This window comes from Streptopelia decaocto (genome assembly GCF_964273445.1).
Source record: "Streptopelia decaocto genome assembly, chromosome: 6".
NCBI lineage: Eukaryota > Metazoa > Chordata > Aves > Columbiformes > Columbidae > Streptopelia > Streptopelia decaocto.
Genome location: NC_138660.1, coordinates 582,232 through 600,922, shown reverse-complemented (window position 1 = coordinate 600,922; position 18,691 = coordinate 582,232). Strand labels below are relative to the sequence as shown.

The following is an 18,691-nucleotide window of genomic DNA, read 5'->3' as shown; positions in this document are numbered from 1 at the left end:
CACTCACACACTCACACACTCACACACTCACACACACACACACTCACACACTCACACACTCACACACTCACACACTCACACACTCACACACACACTCACACACACACTCACACACACACTCACACACACACTCACACACACACTCACACACACACTCACACACACACTCTCTCACACACACACACTCTCTCACACACTCACACTCTCTCACACACTCTCACACTCTCACACTCTCACACTCTCACACTCTCACACTCTCACACTCTCACACTCTCACACTCTCACTCACACTCACACACACTCACACACACTCACACACACTCACACACACTCACACACACTCACACACACTCACACACACTCACACACACTCACACACACTCACACACACACACTCACACACACACACTCACACACACTCACACACACTCACACACACTCACACACACACACTCACACACACTCACACACACTCACACACACTCACACACACTCACACACACTCACACACACTCACTCACACACACTCACACACACACTCACACACACACACTCACACACACACACTCACACACACACACTCACACACACACACTCACACACACACACTCACACACACACACTCACACACACACACTCACACACACACTCACACACACACTCACACACACACTCACACACACACTCACATTGAACAGCAGCAGAACCGGCCGACACAACACTCAGTACCTGCTGACAGCTTCACATGTGCAAAATCTTTAGGAAAGCTTTTTAAGATGCAAGTGTGCAGCACGTCTGTGGAGTTTCGCATCCTCATTTTATTGTGTTCAAGTTAGTACAAATTACTATCTTCCAGGAACTTTGTGTTAACACTGCACTGGATTTCCATGAAGTTTTAAAGACCCAGCTCCAGGTCCTCCAGCTCCTGAAGAAGAGCAGCTTCTTTCTGAATCTTCTCCAGCTAGAACAAAAGCAGCACCCGGTGTCACAGCTGTACCTCACCATAAAACAAAACCTGAGTGAACTGCATACATCTGAACAGTACCTGATTTTTCTCCAGCTGTTTGCCAGCAGCTGCTTGTTCTTTCAGCTGCTCAATTGCCTTTAGTTTCTGTAAACAAACAAACAAACAAACTACACTAACAGAAATATATTTGTGAACCGAAAACAGAAGAAACAGCCTAAGCCCGACAGACCTTCAGTCCCACGAGCGGCCTCTACTGCTTTACAGGATGGAAAAGCACAGGACGCCCCTTTACAGCCTCAGGAAATTACCTTCTATTAAATGTTACCCTACACAGCTCAAGTCACCGTAGCATCAGACTGGATCTTACAGGCCAGCTCTTCGGGAAATCTGCTGTGCATAGGATAAAAAAGCCCTCACCTTTTTTAAATTCTTGATCTTCTTGTCAACCTCGGGATCTCCCGAGGTGACAGCGGGCGCGGCGTTCCGCGGCGCGTTCTGCGGCACCGACTGCGCCGATTCCTGGTTCGCATCAGCTTTGGCCTCCTGCAAATAAACGAAATACACACGTTATCTAGAAAACACCTTGGATTACAAAGGAGCTGCAAAGTGTCTTCAATAATTTCAAGGGATCCATTTATATGTTTCTTCTTTCTCTAGTTTGCTGGTGTTCTCCAGCATTTGTAGGTTATTTGCTTTGATTAATTGTATTACCTGTGTACGTGTTCTCCATGAAAAAAGGGCTATCTACATGCTGTTTAACTCCTACTTTCTCAAGCCATCAGCCGTAGGTAGCACAGGGAAATGTTAGCAAGGGTGACATGACAAACACAAGTATTGCATTAACAGACTGGTGGGTCACTGTCTCTAAAATAAAAGACAGGACCCAAAACCAGTGTAAGAAATTTAAAAAATCTTATGGAAAGAAATGATTGCTTCGGAAGTTTGGAGAAGTTGGACGGCTGGTGTTTATGTACCCAGCCAAAGAGCAGCCAGAGATGACCCAGGACAGGCTCTCTCTGCTCTGCCCTGATAAGGCGGCTCAGCCCGGCCCTGCTGAGCAGACAGAGCAGAGTGAGTCCGTTCTCACCCCAACACTGGACAAACCGTGAGAGCGGGACAGGGGACGGGCAGTTACTGATGTGAGCGCCGATGTCAGCACCCACGGCAGCTCACCACAGGTGCTGCTGTCAAGTCATCCCCTTGTACCTGCTTTAGTCTGTACCTCCCCAAGACTCAGCACATGCAAAACATGTGGAGGGCTCTTGGTGCACCCAACAGCCACGGCTCCGAGACCCATCGGGGCATTTGTGAAAACTCAGGAACGTTATCCTTGACAGCAACACTTCTGCAGTACCTGCTTAGCAGCTTTCTTCGCTTCATGTTTCCTTTGATTCTTGAGAGCCGTTTTGGAGAGCGGCTTATCGCTGCTTCCCAGCTGCTTCATGTTCTGCGGCGGCTCGTCCTCATGCTGCAGGGTTTGCAAAGGTAACAGTTAGGAAACCCATACTCATGATGGAAAGAAAGAAAAGGAAAGACATGCCCTTTCTCTTTGGAGTAGCAGAAGACAGTGTGAAAAGGGTTTCAAACTCATCCGTTCACAAGTTTGGACGGAACTACCCTGCATGTCCTGAAGGTTTAACGATTTCTGACAAAATAACAACATTGTAATGTTTTCTGTCCTGGGGAAAATCAAAGAGGAATGAAACAGTACAAAATGACTGAAACTTGGTGTTTTGCTTTCTAACTCAAACTCCTAGTGACAAGAAGGGAAAAGTGGGTTGCTGGGAGGGGAGATGAGGTGGGATTTCTCAGGGGGGTGGGGGCATTTAGCAGGGCTGAAAGGGGGCACTGTTTAGTCTTCTTTTTTTTAAGATAATGGTTAATTGAGGAGGTGGATTGGTTTAATGGATTGATTTAATGCATGTGACAAGATTTCTTGCCCATATAAGTAACCAGAACGATTTTATTTATGCATCTTTTCTCTACTGCTTCAGCTTGTTGCTCATTTGCCAAATCAGACATTAGGATGATTAACAGACTCCTCACCAGCTGCCTTTCCTTCAAAAGCACAAGACTCAAAGCTCCCCAAGACTCACACATCAAGGGTGCAATTGTTAAATGTGATTACTTGATACTCAGCCTACTTTGAAAACGTGCAGAAAGGAAACTGATCAGACAAACAGGCCACCACACTGAAACCTGTTCGAACTGCAGCTGGCTTGCTAACAGTGTGACCACCTTCTGGCCAGTAAACTCACCTAAAAAACGGCAGCATTGGGAGGACAGTCAACCCTGTCTCGCTGGGTTAGACTGGTCAGTCGGGTCACCCAAATCAGAGTGAACTGGAGTACCCAGTGTCACTATAAACCCGGGCTGCCGTTTATCCTTCCAGTGCATGTTGTAGAGAGTGGTTTTAAAGTTTGCAAACGGCTTTGCAAAAGGAGAGTATGTGGACCCAAGACATTTCGGTTTTCTAGCACACATTCTTGCCCATGGCAAGTGAAGTGCCAAAGAGAATTATCCAGAAAACCTCTCAAGACCCCCCTGTGTTACTGTCAGCCTGCCCACTCTTGTAACATTTCTCATTAACCACACACGTATTTGAGGCCAAGCTCCCCAGGCAGGCGAAGCCGCGAGACAGAGCAGCAGAGCGCGCTGAGCTGCGTACTCACAAGCTTGGAGCTGGCGGCGGGTCTGTTCCTCAGGGCGGGAGGTCTGTAGGCCTGGGCGGGCCTGGGCTCGGCGCCGGGCAGCTCGCCGGGCACCGCCTGGTACTTCACGGCCTGCGCCGGGAAGGCGCCGTCGGGGCAGGGCTGCCAGCACACGTGCCACAGCTCCTGGCCGGGCGGCACCGCGTGGCTGTGCAGCACGGGGCCCGTGTAGTGCCAGACCTTGTAGCCGTTGCTGACGCGCAGCCGCGGCGCGCACGTGGCCGTCACGATGTGCTCCCCGTCGGGGCACCACGCGAAGTACGTGGAGTCCGAGGCCACCGGCTTGGAAATGAGTTTGTAGCTTTTGACGTCCCACACTTCCATCTGGCCCCTGAGGTTCCCGAATCCCGCCAGCACCAGGACGTGGCCCTGGGGGCTGTAGTAGGCAGCGTTGCGAGGACCGGTTCCAAAATCAAACACAGGGTCACATTTCAGATTAAAAACGGTCGCTTTGGCAGGCATAAAACCATACACAGCACAGAACTCGACAGAATTGGGGTTCCACACAACATCATAAATAGGGCCATTTTTTGCTAAAGGAAAAGGAAAATATGCAGCTGTTGTTAGGAGACTGTATCTTTCCAGTGCGAGCAAAAATAATAGATATTCTTAACTTCACGCTTTGCTAAAATGCTGCAGCCTAATTATTGACAGTGAAAATGAATTCTGCTAACAATGAGGTAGAAACAGCATTTCATCTCCTGGTAAGTGTAGTTAACAACAATAACTGCAGCCGTTCCGAATTACCTCTGCAGGGTCAGCATCAGCACTTTAACAGTAAGCATATTTTTCTCATGTAAAAACAATCCTGTATTATTTTTCCTCGTTATTCAAGTATGATCTCTCAGGACCTTCTCAAACTGTCCCACTGGAAACCTGCAAAAACAGGAGTTTTATACCAGCTGGATACTAGATCCTCTTTTGTTTTAATCTAAGAAATATGACATAGCTCAGTGAAATACTGATCTAAATTATCTTTGGACTGTGGTCCCACACAGTATGGGGAATGACCTATTAGAGAGCAGCGTAGGGGAAAGGGACCTGGGGGTCCTGGGGACCGCAGGGTGACCATGAGCCAGCACTGGGCCCTTGTGGCCAGGAAGCCAATGGCACCTGGGGTGGGTTAGAAGGGGGTGGTCAGTGGGTCAGAGAGGTTCTCCTGCCCCTCTGCTCTGCCCTGGGGAGACCACACCTGGAATATTGTGCCCAGTTGTGGCCCCTCAGCTCCAGCAGGACAGGGAACTGCTGCAGAGAGTCCAGCGCAGCCACCAAGATGCTGCAGGGAGTGGAGCATCTCCCGTGTGAGGAAAGGCTGAGGGAGCTGGGGCTCTGGAGCTGGACAAGAGGAGACTGAGGGGGGACTCATTCATGGGGATCAATATGGGAAGAGGGAGTGTCAGGAGGATGGAGCCAGGCTCTTCTGGTGACAACCAGTGACAGGACAAGGGGCAATGGGTGCAAACTGGAACACAAGAGGTTCCACTTAAATTTGAGAAGAAACTTCTTCCCACTGAGGGGAGGTTGTGGAGTCTCCTTCTGTGCAGACATTCCAACCCGCCTGGACACCTTCCTGTGTAACCTCAGCTGGGTGTTCCTGCTCCACGGGGGGATTGCACTGGATGAGCTTTCCAGGCCCTTCAACCCCTGACGCTCTGAGATTCTGTGAAAACCCCACACACCTTACTCCAGATTAAAAAAAAAATTCTGGTGAAGGATTATTTGCTAAGAGCACCTCATTTTTTTAAAGGTGACTTCATTACACTACCAAACAAAACCCCTTGTACATGAACCAAAAGCTGGAACAGCAATTCCCACTATCGAGAGCTACAAGTCAAGGAAAAACCACCCGAGAGCTACTCACGCAACTGTACGACGGCGCTCTCTCCGTTGGTGGCGATGTAGTGCAGAGTCTGCTCTCCGTAGTACGAGGCGCCTGTTTTATCGACGTCCGTACTCGCTATCACCAGCACAGCAGTGGCTAAAGGAACAGACACAGAGGCATTTCAATACAACTATTTCCCAGACTACCACAAACAAAGCCAAATTGGTTTGGTTATGAATTCTGGCTGGTTGCTTGCATAGCCGTGCTGGTCACGTTCTCTTCTGGATTTATTTTTTTCATAAATGGAACCAATATCTTCCTTTCTGAGATGAAAAGCGCAAGTCAAGCTTATTCATTCATTGTTCAATTATGAGAAAGTGAACATACTTTTGCAGCCATTAAATAGATATTCACCCAAGACAGGAACAAGTACCTGATCAGCCTTTGAATAAAGTGTTTCATCAGCAGCTCTTGCATGTGCATCTATTTTATCTAAAACTCTGTGCCCACGTGTGGTTTCTACAGGTGTTTAATACCTTCTCTGTATTCCACTCAATGTGGGCTGAAGTAAAATGGCTTTTACAAAACTACTCTGAAACAGGTCATTGCTAACAAGCAGTGAAGGCCACCGAGGACGGAGCAAGTTGTCCCCACTGTGATATGTCTGTGCATATATAATACAATTCTACAGGTTAAGAACAGTTTATGCTCTGGTGTAATTTTATGTTTACAGTCTAAATGCATTATCATCACAGAACGCAGAATTCAGTTTGAATTTGCTATTCAACTGCAAAATTTACCGACACATAGAACACTCTCAGTTACAATACACAAAACCACAAGTCACCACAGGGAAGTTCTGAGCGTTCACGCTGCCGTGGCACTAATGATATCTGCAGAACGGTCCTGCACCTGCCAATTAACCACAAGGCCCCACACAGCAAACAAAGCCCTTAAATCCCCCCAGGGTAGAATATACAAGCTGAAATACGCAGCTGTTGTACCTTTCTTGTTCCAGAGCATCGTCACCTTGTCCGCTTTGAAGAAACTCTTGTTGGCCAGTGCGGACTGGGGGCCGCCAAAGTTGGGGTACTGGTACAGCCTGACGAAGGACGGCGCCCCTTTGCTGCCCGGAACATACACGGCAACCTGCAACACAGCACAGGACCTGGCTGCAGGGGACACTGGGAGCGCAGGCTCTATTCAATACTAGTACAGTGTACTCAAAGTACAGTCATTTTTTAAGAAAATCAAGGAAAAAATTGGAAACAGCATCAGAAGTACCTTCGTTGGCTGCGCTCCTGGAGATAACACAAAATCATTAACCTTTTGCAAATGCAGTTTATTTGCAATAGTATCTGAAAAAAGAGAAAAAGTCAGAGATGCGATGAGGTTAACGACAAACCACGCTCGCCCGGATTATTTAACTGAGCCTCTTCATGGGTCTGGATCACTGACAATTAACAGCATACATCATCACAAAGGGCTGCTTTCCGTGGACAAACAACCATTATCTTCCCGTCTCACCCCACGTTTTTATGTACAAAACCATCCTGAACTGCGCCTGGGTCTGAAAGCCAGCCCGCAGGCTCGTGGGCTCCAGCAGCGAGGCAGCCGGGGCGGGCACGGCGCTGCGGCGAGCGTCGCCACCAAACCAGCCCGCACACCCTGCGCCCCTCCGGCAGCTCGCTTTCATTCCTTTGCATTTCTGTTCTAATTCATTTTCATCTTCCTGCTTTTTTCTTCCCCTTTCCGACCTCTGTTGACTCTGAATATTCTACCACTAGTAATAAGTTTCCTTGAAGGAAAATGCTCCAGCTTCACAACTTCATTTTTGCCATCAATATAAATCTTCTAATGAGGCGTTTTTAACAGCTCATTGACAGAATACACACAACCCAAAGAAGCAATCACAGATCGCGTTCTCTATTGACAGTTTTCTGGATCTCATTACACGAGAAATAATATAAAATCAGGCCTCTTTAACTGAAAATTAGGTACATTTCATACTAGATAAGTCACTGAAAGGACAAAGAAGAAAGTGAAAACATACTTAATGAAAACATAACAATTCTGAATTCCAAATGCAAATAGAATTCAGGCAATATTTCAAATAAAAAAGGAAGCAAAGAAGAAATGAGGAAAAAAATAGAAAGCGAAAAAAACCACCCAAAAGAAGATGCCCAAATGGAAGCATCCCATAGAAATACTTGCGTACTGAAGTCGTTGTTTTCGAAGAAGTGCACTTCGTTGTTCACGTTCCTGGCACAAACGCTCTCGTCATCTGCCCAGCAAGGACACCTGTGTCAGCAGGAATGGAACAAACACTGAACGCTGCTCGTCTTCAGCAGCCCAGGAGTTTTCTTCCTACATTTTGAAATGCAAGCAGGTTCAAACACAACACGTTTCAAATGGACACATGACACCTGCACAGTAAAAGATACACAACCAGATTTCTCTGTGGTGCAGAATGCTGATTCATGCTAAGAAATGAACAAATGTAACTATGCACAAAGATACCTCCAAGCACAGACACTACACAGCCAGTAGCAGGCAGTATTCTGCAAGCCAACGCCACACTACAAGCTCTATTTACTGGATCAGACTTTGGAAACATTTCTCTGCAAACAATGAGCAAGCATCTGGAAAACTTATTTACCAGTTCTGCATCTTTTTCTGGATGAAAGATTTCAGACATTTTCCAGTTTTCACATCGTGAAGCTGCAGGTTGGGCACCCCCGCGGTGCCATCTTTAGCAGCTGCAAAAGAAACACGGGTTACAGGGGGGATAAATCTGCTCCACCACGATGAGGTTCCATCTCAGCGTCCCACAAGCAACCAAACAGGTGTAAACTTCTAACGAGCCGCATCTCACCCCCTGGGGACTAAACCCCGCGCTGCTGATCGCTTTAGCTATTCACAGGAGCCTTTCAGCCTATAGAAAGAACTAACATTTGATGTGTTGGGTTTCTGCGCCCATTACAAGGACCACGGACAGGAGGACAGCCTTTTTAATGTGTTTTTTAATCAAAATCCAAAGCTTGGCAAGCGTCGTAGCTATGTTCTGTGCTCCCACGTTTTGCTCTCATAAGAACGCGATGCATTTTGTCTCCCACGCTGCAGTCACAGTGCTGTCTGCAGTCCGTACAGAACGGCTCTGCTGGGTTTGAGCTCTGGACACCACAGCCTGTCCAGCACCACCAGCTCTCCAACAGCCCCGTCGGTCCTGTCACTCGTGCTGCTGCGTCCCAGCCACCCTGTCCCAGACCGTCCCACTCACGCAGCTCGTGTCCCACCCGCCCTGTCCCAGACCGTCCCACTCACACAGCTCGTGTCCCACCCGCCCTGTCCCAGACCGTCCCACTCATACAGTTCACGTCCCAGCCACCCTGTCCCAGACCGTCCCACTCACACAGCTCGTGTCCCAGCTGCCCTGTCCCAGACCGTCCCACTCACACAGCTCGTGTCCCAGCCGCCCTGTCCCAGACCGTCCCACTCACACAGCTCGTGTCCCACCCGCCCTGTCCCAGACCGTCCCACTCACCCAGCTCGTGTCCCAGCCGCCCTGTCCCAGACCGTCCCACTCACACAGCTCGTGTCCCACCCACCCTGTCCCAGACCGTCCCACTCACACAGCTCATGTCCCAGCCGCCCTGTCCCAGACCGCCCCACTCACACAGCTCGTGTCCCACCCGCCCTGTCCCAGACCGTCCCACTCACGCAGCTCGTGTCCCACCCGCCCTGTCCCAGACCACCCCACTCACCCAGCTCGTGTCCCAGCTGCCCTGTCCCAGACCGTCCCACTCACCCAGCTCATGTCCCAGCCGCCCTGTCCCAGACCGTCCCACTCACACAGCTCGTGTCCCAGCCGCCCTGTCCCAGACCGCCCCACTCACACAGCTCGTGTCCCACCTGCCCTGTCCCAGACCGTCCCACTCACACAGCTCGTGTCCCAGCCGCCCTGTCCCAGACCGTCCCACTCACACAGCTCGTGTCCCAGCCGCCCTGTCCCAGACCGTCCCACTCACACAGCTCGTGTCCCACCCACCCTGTCCCAGACCGCCCCACTCACCCAGCTCGTGTCCCAGCCGCCCTGTCCCAGACCGTCCCACTCACACAGCTCGTGTCCCACCTGCCCTGTCCCAGACCGTCCCACTCACACAGCTCGTGTCCCAGCCGCCCTGTCCCAGACCGTCCCACTCACACAGCTCGTGTCCCACCTGCCCTGTCCCAGACCGTCCCACTCACACAGCTCGTGTCCCAGCCGCCCTGTCCCAGACCGTCCCACTCACACAGCTCGTGTCCCACCCACCCTGTCCCAGACCGTCCCACTCACCCAGCTCGTGTCCCAGCCGCCCTGTCCCAGGCCGCCCCACTCGCGCAGCTCGTGCCAGCCCTGTCTGTCTGGGCAAGCCTTTCCACCCGCAGCTTCAGACACACGTCTCCGCTGTCCCATCAGGATCGTCGGCCCCGCAGAGCACAGCAAACTGCCTCTGCTGATGGGGAACGCTCCACATGGCCATGCCGGTGTGGACACAACCACTCAGACAGCCCACAGTTTTCCTTGTCCATCCATGAACATGAACTGCTCAAACAGCACATTATCCAAACACACTGTCTGCACTAACATCAGTTCGCCAGTTTTAGAAACATATGATTTACTCAGTAGAGTAACTGCTAGTTCGTGCTCTCTGATCCAGTGTTTGTGAGAGTGGTCGACAGCAGACGCTTTCAGAAGCTCCATCCCTCCCTCCTCGCTGGACACCCGACTACCCCTGAATTTGCTGCACTGCTCACCCAGCTGGCAGAGGCCGCAGTGCCGAGGCGGGTAATGCGAAGCCTGCAAACCCAATTCAGGTGTGAGTTACCCCATGCAGGTCTCCAGCCGGTAGCGCACTCACTTGTGTAGGGCTGCCATGTGGCCAGGACCGTGTTCTTTGGCGAGAACTCAAGGCAAACTGTCTTTGGGAGATCAAAGGAACGCAGCAGCTCAGCACTGGTGACATGGACGACGTTTACTCTGGAACCAAGAGATGCCATTTCAATCAAACATGCTTACAGTAGTTACCTAATAGCCAAGGTAGCTTTTCGTGTATTTGACTCTTCTAGAACTGTTCCAAATTTGGCCAGTGTAACAAAATCAGGAGAGTTTTTTTCTCCCCTCTTGCTTTTACTAAACGTTTGCAATGACGCACTTTAAAACCAGACACCCAAGCACAACAGAAACTATGCACATGCTCAAAGCATATCCCATATTTTTATCTGCAGTGTATGAACTCTGAAGCAGAAACAAGTACAGTCTATCTGCAGAGTCCATCCACGCTTCCCCAGCGCTGGAGTTGAGCAACGGCTGACAGAAGGATTCTAACCAAACTAGAACACGCATTTTGCCCACGTATTTTTACAGGTCTTTCATGTATAAGTGTATGACAATTAAGAGTTGGGCTCTTGAGGCTGGGAGCTGGACAACAACAAGCCCAGCTCAGGCAGCTGCACGGACAGGCCCAGCGCAGCTCTGCGCCCCACGCGGGACCCACAGACACCAGGGGTCACGTCCCACGCGTCCCAGCATCTCCCAAACTGCTCCCCCCAGTGAAGGTGCAAAGACCCAAAGCAGAGAGGCGGGGCAGGACTGGAAAGATCTGCCATTGGAACAGTCGCATTTAGAGTTGGGCGTCTGGATATACAACCCCACTGTCTGAAAAACATTTTTCCCCACAAACATTTTCCAGAAATGGGCGTTTCCAATTGACAAAAATGAAGTTTTTGAAGAAAAATGAAGAGTTCAGACATTTTGGAGAACCAGAAACAACAGTGAAATTAATGAATCCTATGTCTAAGCTGCCTACTTTAAAATAAATGGCTAAATGGTATCAGTACATACTTTGGCAGGGTTTTCAACCTGTTAGTAAGAACAGCGACATTTCAGAGGCGGCTTTATCACCTGGTCACAGCACCATCCGTGATGCCCGCCCATAAAGGGCCATCTCTAGTGAACGCCACAATGCGCCTGCTATTTAGAAAAGAAACCTCGTGATGTTTGTGCATGAGGTGCACAGACTCTTCATTTTCTGCAAACTCTGCTAACAGATTAATCCCAGCAAACCAGGCACTTTCACACTGGGAATTATGGAAAACTAAAAACAAACCCAAGCACATCCAGATTGCATGGGAAGGAATGCATTATATACATGAGAAAAACAGTAAGTATTCAGGAAACAAGCCACTCCTGCAAATAATGCAACAATAAACTGCACTTAAAGCGTGTATGCAAACACTGTCACGAACAGCGATAGCCTTTACACAGATAGGAGTAAATGGGGCATCATTGACCCAGTTTATCTAATACAAACTAAACTATTCATATCATAAAAAGTACCAACTTTTCTCCATTGCACCAGGCGAAGAGGGAACCGTCCTTACTAAAAGCAATAGCTTTGCAGTTTTTTCCAGAGTCCCTGAAGAAACAAGAAATGCACATTAGCACTCAGACATACTGCATACGTTAAGGTATTTTTAACAGAAATAAAGAGCCACACGCGGGTTTTCCCGCTGCGCCCCGCAGCAGCACCTTGTGCACCCCGCTCTGCAACTGCTCAGCGATGACCACCTGGGCAACGGGTGCCAGGCACCCGCAAAACCTCCAAAAACATCCCTTTTCTGATTATTGACACTAAGAAAAACATCACTTGTACATTTTTCGATTCTGGAGTCTACCTTTCCTTTTTAGAAAACTACTACCCTGGTGTAAAAGGTCAAAATTGGCGTTAACAACAGTACCTTGGAAAGGCGGTGCTCTCTGCGAAACTGGGCGGCCCGTTCACCATGTAAAGCCCTTCGGATCCCCTCACTGCAAGAATCAACAAGCAAATTCAGAAAACTGCCCAAAGCAAAAGCTTTTCCTACTCTGTGAATCTCGAGACCTGCGTGCGCCTTCCCCCCCTCACATTGTAGAATAAATGAGAAGGCTGTAAAGAAAATTAAGATGTAAATTGTGATGAGACACCCGGGCAGCGCCGGCAGGAACACGCGGGGCGGGGGCAGCGCCGGCAGGAACACGCGGGGCGGGGGCAGCGCCGGCAGGAACACGCGGGGCGGGGGCGGCGCCGCCAGGAACACGCGGGGCGGGGGCCCCGCAGCCTCCCTGGCAGCCCCGCAGTGAAACCGTTCCCGTGATGTTTAGACGCTGTTCCCCGGATTTTCCCGGCAGAAAAGCAGATCAAGCAGACCGGGCGGCTGCCGCGGCGGCCCGGGGAGGCCCGGCCCGGGCAGGGCCTGAGCGTGACCGCGGGGCAGCGGCAGGGCGGCAGAGCCCTGCCCGGGCAGAGCAGCGGGCAGCGGGACCCGGCCCGGCCACGCCGCTGCGGCGCGTCCCGGGGAGGAGAGCGGCGGCGGGCGCTGGAGGGCACCGTGCCGCCTCGGCCCGGCCCGGCGCCGCCCGCCCGTCCTGCCGCAGCCCCGCCGCTCCCGGTCCCGGTCCCGGTCCCGCCCACACCGCCCGGGCCCCGCGCACCTGCCAGCAGCGGCGCGGGCGGCGCCATCTTGGCGCGGAGGCTTCGACTTCCGCTTCCGGTTGAGCGGCGGCGCGGCCGCCCCAGAGACGTCCACGTCGCGCGCCGCGGGGGCGGGCGGGGCGGGGGGGCGCGGGCACGTGACGCGGGGCGGCCGCTTCCGCCCGCCGCGGCGCGCGCCGCTCCGGAAGCCCCGCCGGCGGGCGCGCGGGTTGGCGGCGGGCGGCGGCCCCGCCCCGCGGCGGCGCGTGTTTCCGGCGGGCGGCGCCGCGCGGTGCTGACGCTGGCAGCGGCGGAGCCGGAGCAGCCGCGGGCCCGGCGCACCATGGTGGCCAAGCAGCGCATCCGCATGGCCAACGAGAAGCACAGCAAGAACATCACCCAGCGCGGGAACGTCGCCAAGACCTCGGTGCGCGGGGGGCCGGGCGGGGCGGGCCGGGCGGGGGCCGGGCCGGGCTGACGCGGTGCTGTGCCCGCAGAGGACGGCCCCGGAGGAGAAGGCGTCGGTCGGGCCATGGCTGCTGGCGCTCTTCATCTTCGTGGTTTGCGGATCAGGTAAGCGGGCGGGCGGGGCGGGCCCGGGGACACCCCCGGGACACCCCCGGGACACCCCCGGGACACCCCCGGGCGGCCGCCGCGTCCCGGGGCGCCGCTCGGCCATCGCGCCCTCCGCTCTCTTGCAGCCATCTTCCAGATCATCCAGAGCATCCGCATGGGCATGTGAGCGGCGCGCCGCGGGGAGCGGCCGCCCCGCCGCAGCACGGACTGTCCCGCCCCCGGCGCCGCCGGCCCCGCTTCCCGCAGCAGCCGCCGCGGAGCCGCGCCCGGCACCGGCACCGGCACCGGCCGCCGCGCATTCCAGGTCCCTTCACGAGTCATTCCGAGTTTTCTAGCCCGTGCCTCAGTGCCTTGACCAGCACCACATGTACAAAGCAATAAAAGTCTGTTGTTGACCTGCGGTCCTGGACCCACTTATTGAGCGCAGCGTGCGGCCCCGCCACGCTGCGCGCCATGTAGATACTTAGGAACCGCCATCTGCTGTAAACGCCGCTTTTGGGATCTGTTTGAGCCTCTGTATAGCTGGAAATGGTTTTATTTAAGTCAGAAGCCGGGGCTTTTGTAGTCGCTGGAGCGCGGAGCATGTTCGTAGCGAAGCGGTTGGGCTGTAGCTTACCAAAGTGCGTCGTCCCCTCTGTCCGCGTAGTCTCACTGCAGCATGCAGCAGTGCGTTAGCGCTCCAACGCTTACTGCAAGGAAACCTTCATCCTATGCCTCTTATCCTAATACATACAAAATGCTTGTTTGTATAGAGTTAGTGGGTGTTACTCAATTAGGAACCGGCAGGACCGAGCAGCCGCTGTTTGCGACACGAGCTGACGCCGGAGCCTCGGAGCGCCGAGCGCCTCCCGCCGTGCCCGCCCTGAGCGCTCCTGGACAACGCTCGACCGGCGGTGACGGTGCCGATGTGACGGTGCTGCGTGGGAACGCTCCGCGCAGGCACCGCGACGCTGCCCCTCCTGCCCACAGTCCTGCTTCTCCGTGCGGCGTCTGCAGCGTGTGGTATGTCTTGCGATACGTATTTAATCCTATTTAAGGTAAATCCTGCTTTCAACTCCATTTCATCTAGTGATGGATCCAGTTCTTAACTGCTTCCCTATGGATGGCCACAGCTCCTCCTTAGTGATTACTGAAGAAATAAAGAAAACACCCCCCTCCTCGCATCCCTAACGAGATCACAGTGGAAGCTGCTGCTGCTGGCCGTATCTCGTGGCCGGCGGCCCGGGCCCGGCGGTGGCCGCTGGCTGTGCTGGGACCCAGGCGGGCTGACGCTGGGCTGCGTGCGCAGCTGCTGCAGGAAGATTCCTTCTTTTTTTTGAGGTTTCTTAGCAGAAGACAAATTTAAAATCTGGTTATGTTACAAGTGATAGGAAGAGGTTTCTGTAGAGGTTAATTACATGCCTGTTAGCTGTGAAGGAGCTGATCTTTTGTATGAGTTGTCATATTTCATATTAAATCACCGGGGCTGGAGAGGAGCAGCGGCCCCAGCCCCGAGCCGCGCGAGCTGATGGATGTTCCTGTGCTTGGACAAGCTTATTTTGTAAGTGGTGATGGGGGAAGCGTGTGTGATCTCTCATTTTAAATAAAGCTCTTTTCAAATCGAGTTGTGTTTGTTTTGGAGCCTTACGCCACTTTGTCCTGCATGCAGCTTAACTCGCTTTTTCCTGAGACGAGTTGCTTTGTGGCTGGAGCCCCCGTGTTGGTCCGGGCTGGGGGTGAGCGGGTGCAGCTCCGCGTCCCCTGGGACCAGCCTGTCCCCTGTGGGCTCAGCGGCTGCTCCCGCGGCGCTGGTCTGGCTCCTGGGGGCTGCACCGCAGACACCGACCTTCGCTTTGCCCGTGTGTAACGCGGCAGCTTCCGGCACCGCCGGCAGCCTCGGGCTCGTGTGAGCACGGGATGCGTGCGAGGTGACCGCTGGGGGACGGGGAGGTGACCGCTGGGGGACGGGGAGTGACCGCTGGGGGACGGGGATGCCCCCGGTTATTCCTCCTGGGCAGTGGGTCTTTATTTTGCAGCAACCTCACATGAGGCAGGACAAGTGACTTCACTGCACACATGAAACTCGCACACGGTGTCGTGTGACCAACGGCCTCCCGTGACCAGCGCTCTCCGTGCTCAGCGCGTCCAGCCGGGTGTGACACTGCGGCTTAAGAGAGGAGCAGGAGGAGCCCGCGGTGGCGGGGCCGGGTGAGGGGGGTGCAGGAACGCGGCCCCGCGGCGGGAGCTCGGGCTGGACACGGAACGGGCCGGGCCTGGGGCAGCGGCTCCGCAGGGCCGGGCTGAGGCGGGAGGAGCCGCCCCGGCGGGTCGGGCTCTGCGGAGAGCCGCCCCGGGAACGGCCCGAGGCCGCGGGCCCGCCCGCTCCGTGCCCGCTGCGCCGCCCCGCGGCCGGCACCGCCGAGCGGCCCGCACCGCCGAGCGGCCCGCACCGCCGAGCAGACCGCACCGCCGAGCAGACCGCACCGCCGAGCGGCCGGCACCGCCGAGCGGCCCGCACCGCCGAGCAGACCGCACCGCCGAGCAGACCGCACCGCCGAGCGGCCCGCACCGCCGAGCGGCCCGCACCGCCGAGCAGACCGCACCGCCGAGCGGCCCGCACCGCCGAGCAGACCGCACCGCCGAGCAGACCGCACCGCCGAGCGGCCCGCACCGCCGAGCAGACCGCACCGCCGAGCAGACCGCACCGCCGAGCAGACCGCACCGCCGAGCAGACCGCACCGCCGAGCGGCCCGCACCGCCGAGCGGCCCGCACCGCCGAGCAGACCGCACCGCCGAGCGGCCCGCACCGCCGAGCAGACCGCACCGCCGAGCGGCCCGCACCGCCGAGCGGCCCGCACCGCCGAGCGGCCCGCACCGCCGAGCAGACCGCACCGCCGAGCAGACCGCACCGCCGAGCGGCCCGCACTGCCGCGGCCGTTCCGCAGCCCCGGCCCCGCGGCCCAGCCGCACCGCGCAGCCCGTGAAATACCTGCCGCCGCGGGGCCGGAGCTGGGGACAAAGCCCAAGGCTGCCCGGGACCGGAGCCCAGCAAGCCCCTCGGCAGCAGGACCCGCGGGCGCCGCGGCCGGGACCGGGGAGACGGGCTGGCCCGGCTGCTGCGGCGACACAGAGCCGGGAGTCAGCGGCTGTCACCCGGTGCTCATCAGGCAGCAACGGGAAGCTCCGAGTCCTCTGACAGGAGCACAACGTCCCCAGAGCGAAACGCACGGGCGGATCACAAGAGCAGCGCGTGCTCTGCGCCATCGCCGCCTCTCCCACCCGTGCCCGGCCCACGGCCGCAGGGACAGCCCCACGTCACAGCCCAGCCGCTGCTGCTCGTGGGGCTGCAGCTATGGAACGAGTCCAAAGCCATTACTACAGACCGTGGAACAGCACGGGCAGCAGCGGCTCTGCAGAGCCCCCAGGCACCGTCACCGCCCGGCAGAGCACCGGCAGCGGCCAGCGCCCACCGCCCGGCCCGCGCCGTGCGGACACCGCCCGTGGGGCAGTGCGGGCCCGAGCGCCGGCCCCACGGTCCCCACGCCGTGCGGACACCGCCCGTGGGGCAGTGCGGACCCGAGCGCCGGCCCCACGGTCCCCACGCCGTGCGGACACCGCCCGTGGGGCAGTGCGGGCCCGAGCGCCGGCCCCACGGTCCCCACGCCATGCGGACAGCGCTGACGTCGCCAGTTCCGTCACACGTGGGGACAACAAAGGGAAGCTGCACAGCAGCAGGACGCGGACACCGCGCACACCAAGCAGCACAGCAGCCAGCACAGCCCGACAGCACAGCCCGACAGCACAGCCCGACAGCACAGCCCGGCAGCACAGCCCGGCAGCACAGCCCGGCAGCACAGCCCGACAGCACAGCCCGACAGCACAGCCCGACAGCACCGCCGGCATTCGCCAAACAGCCTTTCCCCCCCTCCCCGAAATCAAACCCCCGGGCTCAGGGCGGCCGTCCCTGCTGCTCCCCCCTCGCCCGGCAGCACCTCCCAGCCCTTCGCTGCCATTTCACGGCGCTCGCACAGCGCGCGGGGCTGGCACCTGGAGCAGGGTGCAGCCTACCGGCAGGAGAAAGCTCAAACCAAACCCCAAAGCGGTAGGAGACGAGCAAAGCAAACAAAGGATTTCTAGCAGAATCAGTTTAGTCTTTGTTTTAACCCCTGTTTTGAGCAGATTTAGTAAATGCTTTTTTCTTTTGGAGAAAACCCCTCTCCAGAGCAGCCGCAAGAGGTGCAAGGTGGCTGCACCGCAGAGCTCCCGCGGGCACCGCGCTGCACGGGGGCGCGCACGGACCCGGCCGCGGGGACACGCACGGCCCCGGCCCCCGGAGGGACACCACGCACGGACCCGGCCCCCGGAGGGACACCACGCACGGCCCCGGCCCCGCGGGGGGACACCACGCACGGCCCCGGCCCCGCGGGGGGACACCACGCACGGACCCGGCCCCGGGGGGGACACCACGCACGGACCCGGCCCCGCGGGGGGGACACCACGCACGGACCCGGCCCCGCGGGGGGACACCACGCACGGACCCGGCCGCGGGGGGGGACACCACGCACGGACCCGGCCCCGCGGGGGGGACACCACGCACGGACCCGGCCGCGGGGGGGGCTCGGCTGAGTCTGCCATCAGGACGCTGAGCTCAGCCACGCATGACATGTCTCCTGTTCCCCCCGAGGGCCGTGTTGACAGCCCCGGCGCTCCCCCATGGAAGGTCTCAGCAGCTCCTCACTGCAGGGCCTCTGTTCCCACAAGCGCCCCAGCTGGTCCCTTTTGCTGACCTCACCAGCACTCTCGGCACACCGGCATCCTCACTGCACAGCCGGACGGAGCTGCTGCTCCCCCCGGGAGACACGAGCTCCCGACATGTCCTGTTGCCTCCTTTGCACACAAAGCTCATTTCACTACAGGACCCACAGCAGCAAACACAACGCCCGCAGCAGCCAGAGCACCAACCCGCACCCGCAGCAAGATCCTTTTAACCCAATACTCCAGTGAGCACTTTAACACACAGACATGTACATACGTGGCTTTCTGGAACTCTGGTGTGAACTGGTGCTTACCAGGAACGTGCGATGCTCTGGGCGCCTGGAACACAGGACAAAGATGCTTCTTGAGATCTGAAGACACCAAAAAT

At 56.2% G+C, this 18,691-nt stretch overlaps 2 protein-coding genes across 3 annotated transcripts; one reads left to right on the top strand and one right to left on the bottom strand.

Moving 5' to 3' along the window:
- Positions 1–794: 794 nt before the first annotated feature.
- EIF2A (eukaryotic translation initiation factor 2A) lies at positions 795–13,149 on the bottom strand. 2 transcript variants are annotated; one of them, XM_082056278.1, is made up of 14 exons: positions 13,014–13,149; positions 12,281–12,350; positions 11,884–11,958; positions 10,369–10,520; positions 8,160–8,259; positions 7,719–7,801; positions 6,785–6,858; positions 6,505–6,649; positions 5,540–5,656; positions 3,640–4,211; positions 2,322–2,435; positions 1,385–1,510; positions 1,046–1,111; positions 795–961 (listed from the first exon to the last, which is right to left on the bottom strand). In XM_082056278.1, the coding sequence occupies exons 1-14, from the start codon at positions 13,039–13,041 to the stop codon at positions 896–898; spliced, it is 1,788 nt and encodes a 595-aa protein (XP_081912404.1). In that variant the 5' UTR covers positions 13,042–13,149; the 3' UTR covers positions 795–895. The 2 variants fall into 2 exon arrangements, with proteins under 2 accessions (XP_081912404.1, XP_081912405.1); XM_082056279.1 differs by having other exon boundaries at positions 10,402–10,520; positions 13,014–13,147.
- Positions 13,150–13,244: 95 nt separating this feature from the next.
- SERP1 (stress associated endoplasmic reticulum protein 1) lies at positions 13,245–15,172 on the top strand. The gene is made up of 3 exons (XM_082056281.1): positions 13,245–13,420; positions 13,491–13,566; positions 13,695–15,172. Exons 1-3 carry the CDS (start codon positions 13,337–13,339, stop codon positions 13,733–13,735), a joined length of 201 nt encoding a protein of 66 aa, XP_081912407.1. The 5' UTR covers positions 13,245–13,336; the 3' UTR covers positions 13,736–15,172.
- Positions 15,173–18,691: the final 3,519 nt, after the last annotated feature.